General features: G+C 33.7%; 1 protein-coding gene across 1 annotated transcript; it reads left to right on the top strand.

Annotated features, from left to right (window-relative positions):
• Positions 1-681: 681 nt before the first annotated feature.
• LOC132680497 (olfactory receptor 14A16-like) lies at positions 682-1,625 on the top strand. Its single transcript, XM_060634175.3, is given in 2 exon segments — positions 682-1,408; positions 1,411-1,625. Coding segments are annotated over 2 exon segments (942 nt in total).
• The last annotated feature ends 8,521 nt before the right edge of the window (positions 1,626-10,146 follow it).

Raw genomic sequence — 10,146 nt, 5'->3', positions numbered from 1 at the left:
AGGGGCAGAGAGAGAAGGAGACACAGAATCTGAAGCAGGCTCCAGGCTCTGAGATGTCACCACAGAGCCTGACGCAGGGCTCAAACCCATGGACCAGAGGTCATGACCTGAGCCAAAGTCAGAGGTTCAACAGATTGAGACACCCAGGTACCCTACTATTAAACATTTTAAGTGTAAGGACATCTCTAAATTAAGCAGACAGTAAGTAGGTTAAAGATTTCATAGGATAGATTGCAGGTCTGTAATCATTTTCTTTCTAAGAATTGTTTACTATTCCACTCCTTGAAGGTATGCTGAAACAGGTTTTGTTAGTCATAGGATAATCATGATATAGGGACCATGTGACTAAGACGCAATTTAATAGTTGTTGGTTTGTCACTTTGAATTTACTGACAGATGTGGGAAGGATACATGCTTTTCCTGTTTTGATAAGAACTGTTGAAAATTTCAATGCTTCAACAATTTTCATAGGACATATGTTGAAACACATTTACAAGAACTGAAAATAAAGTGGTTCAATAAAATAATATTACTCAAGTAATTATTGGTGATTGATATAATGTGTAGGAGTTAGATTTCTCTGGTAAATAGTTTGTATGATTGCCATTGTAGAAACCCATTTTATGTTCAATATTGAAAAGTTGACAATGATATTTTATTTCTCTATTTTTTATACAGATTATGCCTCCAATAGTGACAAATCTCACAGTTGTGACAGAATTTATCCTCATGGGATTTTCTACCAATGAAAATATACACATTTTGCAGTTAGTGTTCTTCTTTTTGATTTATTTTTGTGCTCTGATGGGGAATGTCCTCATTATTATGGTCACAACTTTGGACCAGAATCTCCACACCCCCATGTACTACTTCTTGAATAATTTATCCTTTTGGGATCTCTGCCTAATTTCAATCACTATTCCCAAATCCATTGCCAACTCTTTGTCTCACAATAACTCCATCTCATTCATTGGCTGTGTTGCACAGGTCTTTCTGGTAGTTTTTTCAGCAACCACAGAACTGCATCTCCTGACAGCAATGTGCTTTGACCGCTGTGCTGCCATATGCCATCCCCTGCACTATGAAATTATCATGAACAAAGACATGTGTGTTCACTTGACAGTTGCATCTTGGCTGGGTGGGGGTTTGATTGCTTTGATGCACACAGTTGGTACCTTCTCCTTATCCTACTGTGGATCTAACATAGTCCATCAGTTCTTTTGTGACATCCCCCAATTATTGGCTATATCTTGCTCAGAAAATTTAACAAGAGAAATTGTACCTATTATCATTAGTGTGGTTTTGGACATCTGTTGTTTTATTTACATCATTATTTCCTATGTGAACATCTTTTCCACTGTCAAGAAGATTCCATCAACAGAAGGTCAGTCAAAAGCCTACTGCACTTGCTTCCACATCTGGTGGTAGTTATATTATTTCTCTTCACTGGCATCTTTGCTTATCTGAAGCCAATTTCAGGGATTCCTTCTATTTCTGACCTTTTAATTTCTATGTTCTACACTATGGTGCCCCCAACCGTTAATCCTATTATATACAGTCTAAGAAATAATGCCATGAAAATGTCATTGGGGAGGTTGCTAAAAATAATATTCACCAAAAATTAAAAATTATTCCCTCTTTTTTTAATGTTCAATAATACTTATGATCTACAATTTTACACACATTATTTCTTAGTATTTTTGCCTCAAATTTTTCTAGAGCACTTTTAGGATTAAAAACATTAAGAGAAAGTACAGAAAATTTCCATATAACCACTGCATAGACTTCCACAGTAACAATATAATTCACTAGAATCAAAATTTTTTGTTTTATTTATTTATTTATTTATAATTTTTTATTTTTTTAAACAAAGACATACCTACATTGAAACCTCATGATTATCCAAAGTCTATAGTTTACATTAGGGATTCTCTTAGTGCTTTACATCTCTTGTTTGGACAAATACATAATTAAATATATTCATCACTGTAATGTAACATAGAGCATTTCACTACTCCAAAACTCCTCTGTGCTCTACCCATGATTCTCCCCTTAGATTACCCCAGGTATCCACTGATCTTTTTACTATCTGCATATTCTTGGCTTTCCCAGAATGTCACATAGTGGGAATCATACAGTATACAATCTATTCAGATTGGCTACTCTAATTTAGTTACTATGCATTTAAGTTTCCTCCATGTGATTTTGTAGCTAAATAACTCATTTCCTTTTATTGCTGTGTAATATCTCATTGTTTTCCTGTACCGCAATTATTTATCCACTCACCTACTACAGGACATCTTGGTTTCCTCCAGATTTTGGCAACTAACAATAAAGCTACTATAACCCTCCTTGTGCAGTTTTATTTGTGTACATAAATTTCCTTTGGATAAATACAAAGGAGCATGATTGTGAGATTATATGGTAAAATTATATTGCTTTTTTAAAATTTTAATTCTAGTATACTTGACATAACATGCTATATTAGTTTCAGATGTACAATATAGTGACTCAACAATTCCATGCATAGCTCAGCACTTAACGCAAGTGCCTGCCTTAATCTACATCACCTATTTCACCCATCATCCCACCTACCTCCCCTCTGGTAGCCATCAGTTTGTGCTTATAGTTAATAATATGTTGCTTTGTTTTTCTCTTTTTTTTTCTCTTTGCTCAGTTTTTGGTTTCTTAAGTTTCACATAGTAGTGAAATCATATGGTATTTGTCTTTCTCAGACTGACTTATTTCACTTGGCATCATACACTTTTTCTTAATTCATGTCTTTGCAAAAGGAAAGATTTCATACTTTTTGTGGTGGAATATTATTATATGTATACACGCATGCACACACACACACACACCACTTATTCTTTTTTTTTTTTTTTTTTTAAATTTTTTTTTTAATGTTTTTTATTTATTTTTGAGACAGAGAGAGACAGAGCATGAACGGGGGAGGGGCAGAGAGAGAGGGAGACACAGAATCGGAAGCAGGCTCCAGGCTCTGAGCCATCAGCCCAGAGCCCAACGCGGGGCTCGAACTCACGGACCGCGAGATCGTGACCTGAGCCGAAGTCGGACTCTTAACCGACTGAGCCACCCAGGCGCCCCACACACCACTTATTCTTTATCCATTGATCTATTGATAAACATGTGGGCTGCTTCCATAACTTGGCTTGGCTATTGTAAATAACACTACAATATGCATAGGGTTGTATATATCTCTTTGAATTGTGTTTTTTGTATTTTTAGGGTAAATATTCCAACATTGAAATTACTGAATTATGGGGCGCCTGGGTGGCTCAGTCGGTTGAGCGGCCGACTTCGGCTCAGGTCACGATCTCGCGGTCTGTGAGTTCGAGCCCCGCGTCGGGCTCTGTGCTGACAGCTGGGAGCCTGGAGCCTGTTTCCGATTCTGTGTCTCCCTCTCTCTGACCCTCCCCCATTCATGCTCTGTCTCTCTCTGTCTCAAAAATAAATAAACGTTAAAAAAAATTAAAAAAAAAAGAAATTACTGAATTATAGGGTAGTTCTGTTTTTAACTTTTTGAGGAATGGCCATACTATTTTCTGCAGTGGCTACACCAGTTTACCACCAACAAAGCAAGATGGTTTCTTTCTCTCCACATCCTCACTAATGCTTGTTTCTGTTTCTGTTTTGTTTTCTTTTGTTTTGCCATTCTGACAGGTGTGAGATGATATCTCATTATACTTTTGATATGCATTTCCCTGATGATGAGTGATGTTGAGCATCTTTTCGTGTGTGTATTGGCTATCTCAAAGTCGTCAGGGTTAACAGAAAGGGATATCTGTTCATGTCACCTGTCCATCTTTAATTGGATTTTTTTTTCTTGGAGTTGTGTTATATTGTGTGTATATATGTGTGTGTGTGTGTGTGTGTGTGTGTGTGTATGTATACATATCTATATATCTATATCTATATCTATCTCTATCTATATCTATATCTATATATCTATCTATATCTATATCTATCTATATCTATATCTATATCTATATCTATATCTATATCTAGATATAGATAGATAGATAGATATAGGTTACTAACCCTTTATCAGTTATGTTACGTACAAATATCTTCTATTCCTTAGGTTGCCTTTAGCTTTATTGTCTCTTTCACTGTTCAGAATTTTGATGGTGTCCCAATAGTTTATTTTTACTTTTATTTCCCTTGCCTCCAGAGACATACCTAGAAAAATTTTGCTATGGCAGATGTAAGAGACATTATTGTCTGTGTTCTTTTCTAGGATTTTTATGCACTAAGGTTTCATATTTAGGTTTTTAATGAATTTTGAGTCTATATTTTTGTATATGGTGTAAGAAAGTGGTCCAGTTTCATTCTTTTGAATGAAGCTGTCTAGTTTTACCAGACCCTTTGTTCAAGAGACTATCTTTATTTTCCCATTGAATATCCATTTCTCCTTTGGCAATGAGTAATTGACCATATAATTGTGAGTTTATTTCTAAATGTTCTATTTTGTTCTATTGATATGTCTATTTTTGTACCACTATCATACTGTTTTTATTACTACAACTTTGTAATATAATTTGAAGACTAAAATCGTCACCTCCACTTTGCTTTGCTTTTTCAAGATTGTTTTGGCTATTCAAAGTCTTTTGTGGTTTTATATAAATTTTAGAATTGTTTGTTCTAGTTTAGTGAAAAAATGCTCTTGTTATTTTGATAAGGATTCCATTAAATATATAGATTGCTTTGGGTAGTATGGACCCTTTGTATGGACAATATTTATTCTTTAAATCTATAAGCCTGTATTATCTTTCCATTTCTTTGTGTCATCTTTAATTTAATTAATAGTCTTGTATAGTTTTCAGAGTATTAAAAGTATAAATCTTTCATGAAGTTTATTTCTAGGTATGCTATTGTTTTTGGTACGGATTTAAGTGTCATTGTTGTCTTAATTTCTCTGTTGCTTCATTATTGATGTATAGAAATGCAACATATTTCTTTGCATTGATTTTGTATGCTATGAAGTTACTAAATCCACTTATCAGCTTTAATAGATTTTTGGTGAAGATTTCAGCGTTTTCTATATATTGTATCATGTCATCTACAAATAGTGAGTTTTACATCTTCCTTACCAATCCAGATTGCTTTTATTCCTTTTTGCTGTCTGATTGCTGTGGCTAGGACTTCCAGTACTGTGTTGAGTAAAAGTGGGAGAGTGGACATCCTTGTCTTATTCCTGACATAAGTGAAAAGTTTTCCATGTTCCCAATTGAGCATGATGCTCACTTCATGTTTTTCATAGATAGCCTTTTTTTGTGTTGAGGTATGTAACCTCTCTCCCTACTTTGTTGAGGGTTTTTGTCGTTAATGGGTATTGTGCTTTGTCAAATGCTTTTGCTGCATCTATTGAGATGATCACACAGTTCTCATCCTTTCTTTTATTAATGTTGTGTATCATGTTGACTGATTTGCAAATATTGAACCACGTTTGCAACCCAAGAACAAGTCCCATTTGATCGCGGTGAATTATTCTTTTAACACATAGTTGGACTCAGTTTGCTAGTATTGTATTGAAAATATTTGCATTCATGTTCTTCAGGGATATTATCTGATAACTGTCTTTTTAGTGGTATATTTATCTCGTTTTCCTATGAGGAAAATGCTGGCCTCATAGAATGAATTTAGAAGTTTTCCTACTTGGGACACCTGAGTGGCTCAGGTTAAGTGTTGGACTTCAGCTCAGGACATGATTTCATGGTTTGTGAGTTCAAGCCCCGTGTTGGGCTCTGTGGTGACAGCCTGCTTTGGATTCTGTGTTTCTGTCTTTTTTCCCCTTCCCCACTCATTCTTTCTCTCTCTCTCTCTCTCTCAAATAAATAAACATTAAAAAATGAAAAAGAGGTTTCTCTCTTTTTTTTTTTTCTTGTCATTTTGGTCTAGTTTGAGAATAATAGGTATTAACTCTTCTTTAAATATTTTGTAGACTTCACCTTGAAGCCACCTGGCCCTTGATTTTTGTTTTTTGAACGATTTTTGATTACTGATTCAATAATTTTGCTGGCAATCAATCTGTTGAGTTTTCTGCTTACTCTTGTTTCAGTTTTGGTTGTTTATACGTTTCTACTAACATATCCATTTCTTACAGGTTGTTCAATTTGTTGGCATATATTTTTTTATAATTTTATCTTATAATTGTATTTCTGCGTCATCGATTGCTTTTTCTCCTCTCTTATTTATGATTTTATTCATTTGGGTTCTTCCTCTTTTTTTTGGAGAAGTTTGGCTACAAGTTTACCAATTTTATTAGTTTTCAAAAAAACAGCTCCTGGTTTCACTGGTACGTTTGTTTGTTTGTTTTTTAGTTTCTATATCCCTGATTTTTGTTCTAAACTTTTTATTATTTCATCCTTTCTGCTGGCTTTAGGCTTAATTTGTTATTCTTTTTGTAGCTTCTTTTGGTGTAAGTTGAGTTTGTTTATTTGAGATTTTTCTTGCTTTTAAGATAGGCCTGTACTGCTATATGCTATTGTCTTATTACCAATCTGCTGCATCCAAAATGTTTTTGACTGTTGTGCTTTCATTTTGTTTCCATGTATTTTTAACTTTTTTTTTTTACTTCTGATTTATCTGTTCATTGTTTAGTGGTATGTTGTTTAATCTCCATGAAAAGATGCTCAACATCTCTTATCATCAGTTGAATGTAAATGAAAACAACAATGTAATATCACTGCACAAATTTTTCCATATATAGATGAGAGTATGCTGTATTTGTTTTCTGTTTCTTACTTGTTTCACTTCACATGATGTCACCAGGTTCATCTATTTTGTCACATATAAAACAATTTTCTTCTCTTTTTTAAGGCCAAATGATATTTCACTCACACACACACACACACACACACACACACACACACACATACACACACACATTTACACATTTTCTTTATTAATTCTTCTGTCATTGGACACTTGGATTGTTTTAAAAACTTCTCTGTGGGGAATAATTATACAATTACAATTGAATAAAAATATTTCCAAAATGTGGTGATTTTATTTCACCTAGGTATATACCCAAGAGTGGAAATTTAGATCATATAGCAGTTCTACTTTTACATTTCTGAGGAAACTCAATAATGTTTTTCAAAATGATTGTTCAAATTTCCATTCACACACCAGGACACAAGTTTTTCCTTTTCTCCACTTCTCCATCAATATGTGTTATCATTTTTTTTAATTAAGATTTTATTTTAATTACAATATAGATAACAGGTAGTGCTATATTACTTTCAGGTGTACAATATAGTGATTCAACAATTCTATACATTAGTGCTCACCATGATAAGTGTGCTCTTTAATCCCCATCACCCATTTCACCCATCTCCCAACCCAACTGCACTCTGGTAACCATAGTTTGTTCTCTATAGTTAAGAGTCTGTTTCTTGATTTGTCTCTCTTTTTTTTTCTTTCTTTGCTTGCTTGCTTGCTTTGTTTATTAAATTACACATGTGAGTGAAATCATGTGGAATTTGTCTTTCTCTGACTGACCTATTTCACTTAGCATTATACTCTTTAGCTCCATTCATATCCTTGCAAGAGGCAAGATTTCATTATTTTTTATGGCTGAATAATATTCCATTGTGTATATATGCCACTTCTTTATCCACTCATCTATCTATGGACACTTGGGATGCTTCCATGATTTGGCTGTTGTAAATAATACTGCAATAAACCTAGAGGTACATGTATCCATTTGAATTAATGTTTTTGTATTTTGAGGGTAAATACCCTATAGTAAAATAACTAGATCATGAGATAGTTCTATTTTTAATTATGAGGAAACTCCATACATTTTTTTTTCCAGTGGCTACACCAGCTTGCATTCCCACAGTGCATCAAGATTCCCTTTTCCCATATCCTCAACACTTGTTTCTTGTGTTCTTCATTTTAGGCATTCTGACAGGTTTGATACATCCTTTGATTTGCATTTCTCTGATGATGAGTGATGTTTAGTGTCTTGTCATGTGTCTGTTATCCTTCTGAATGTCTTCTTTGGAGAAATATCTCTTCATATCTTTTGTTATTTGAATAACAGCCAACTAACAGGTGTGAGGTGACATCCCATTTTTTTCTTTTATTTGTATTTATCTGATTATTAATGATATAGAGAATCCTTCAAAACACCCAATATGTCTTTTTTTTTTGCAAAGATATCTAAAAAATTCCTTTGTTCATTAAAAATATTTGTTATTCACAACTCCTGAGTTGCATAAGTTACTTGTGTATTTTGCATGTTAGCCCTTTATCAGATATGATTTGCATATGAGTTGAATTTTGTGAACTATATAAGGAACTCATTTCATTACTTTGCATGAGTATATCCATTTTTCCCAACATTTATTGAAGAGGCCATCTTTTCCCCATTATGTATTCTTTGTAACTTTGCTTAAAATTAGTTTTCCATAGGGATGCCTACGTGGCTCAGTTGGTTAAGTGCCCGAATTTGGCTCAGGTCATGATCTCATGGTTCATGAATTTCAGCACCCTGTAGGGCTCTGTGCTTACAGCTCAGAGCCTGGAGCCTGCTTTGGATTTGGTGTCTCCCTCTCTCTGCCCCCCCCCCCCAACTCACGGAATCTCTCTCACAAAAATAAACATTTAAAAGTTTAAAAAATAATTTTTATATATGCATGAGTTTATTTCTAGGATCTATTTTGTTCCATTTATTTATATACCTATTTTTATGTATCATACTATTTAATTACTATAACTTTGTAATAAAAATTCAAATCAAGAGGATGATGTCTATGATATTGCTCCTCTTTAAATTGATTTGACTTTTCAATGTTTTTTCTGGTATGGTAAGAAATTAATTTTTTTTTTCTGTGAAAACTTGTACTTACATAGGAATTGCATTGAATCTATATTTTTTTTGGATTGTATAGATATTCTTCCATTTTTTATTAGTATGTTCTAGTGTTCAGTATGCAGACATTTTATCTCCTTGCTCAAGTTTTTTTTCCTAAGTATTTGATTTGTTTTTTTTTTTTTTAAGTTTTTAAAATCTATTTTGAGAGAGAGGTGGGTGGGGGGAGGTAATCAGTGCAGGAGGAGCAGAGAGAAGGAGAGAAAGGGAATCCCAAGCAGACTCCACAATGTCAGTGTTGAGCCCAACGCAGGGGCTTGAACCTCTGAACTATGAGATCATGACCTGAGCTGAAATCAAGAATCTGACCCTTAACTGATTGAGCCACCCGGGTGTCTCTAAATAGCTTTCTTAATTTATATTTTGGATAATCTTTTTTAATGTAAACTATAGATCTTTGTATGCTGATTTTGTATTCTACTTAAAATTATTTATTAGTTGTAATAGTTTTGTCCTGGAACATAAGGTTATACATAACTACCACCTGAAAACAGAAACAGTTTTACTTCAAGTTGAATATCTTCTCTTTTCCAGTTGTTCTGGTTGGACTACTTGGATTTCTACTACTATGTTGAGTCGAAGTGATAAGTTTGGACACCCTCACCTTTGTCTTGAAATTAGAGGACTATCTTTCAGTTTTTAAACAGTGAGTGTGATGTTATCCATGGAAATGTCATACATGACTTTCATTGCATTCAAGTACATTTCTTCTATACCTAATAATAAAGAAATGTTAGCATAGAAATCCTTTCATTTTGCCAAATGCTTTTCTGAATCTTTTGAAATGAATATATATGTAATTTTTCTTTTTCTCTTTTTTAGCAATAAAAATATTTTTTAGCAAAATCTACACTCAACATTAGGCTCAAACCCACAACTCTGAGATCAAGGGTTGCATGCTTTTTCAACTGAACCAGCCCCACACCCCTATCATTTATTTTCTTAATGTGTCATATCACTTTTATTGATTTCTATATGTTGAACATTATTGCTTCCCAGTAATAAATCTCCAGTGATCATCGTGTATGATCATTTTAATGGGTGTAGAATTTAGTTTAATAGTATTTTGCTGAGGATTTTGGTATCAGTGTTCATCACAGATTATGGCCTATAGTCTTTATTTCTTGTAGTGTATTTTTCTAACATTGGTATCAGTATAAAGTTGGATTCACACAATGAGTTTGGAAGTGTTTCCTCTTCAATTTTTTGTGAGAGTTTAAGAAAAATTACTAATAATTATA

Source organism: Panthera onca, chromosome A1 (genome assembly GCF_046562875.1).
Source record: "Panthera onca isolate mPanOnc1 chromosome A1, mPanOnc1 haplotype 2, whole genome shotgun sequence".
Taxonomy (NCBI): Eukaryota; Metazoa; Chordata; class Mammalia; order Carnivora; family Felidae; genus Panthera; species Panthera onca.
The sequence above is the reverse complement of the archived record's forward strand: the minus strand, read 5'-3'. Positions and strand labels throughout refer to the sequence as shown.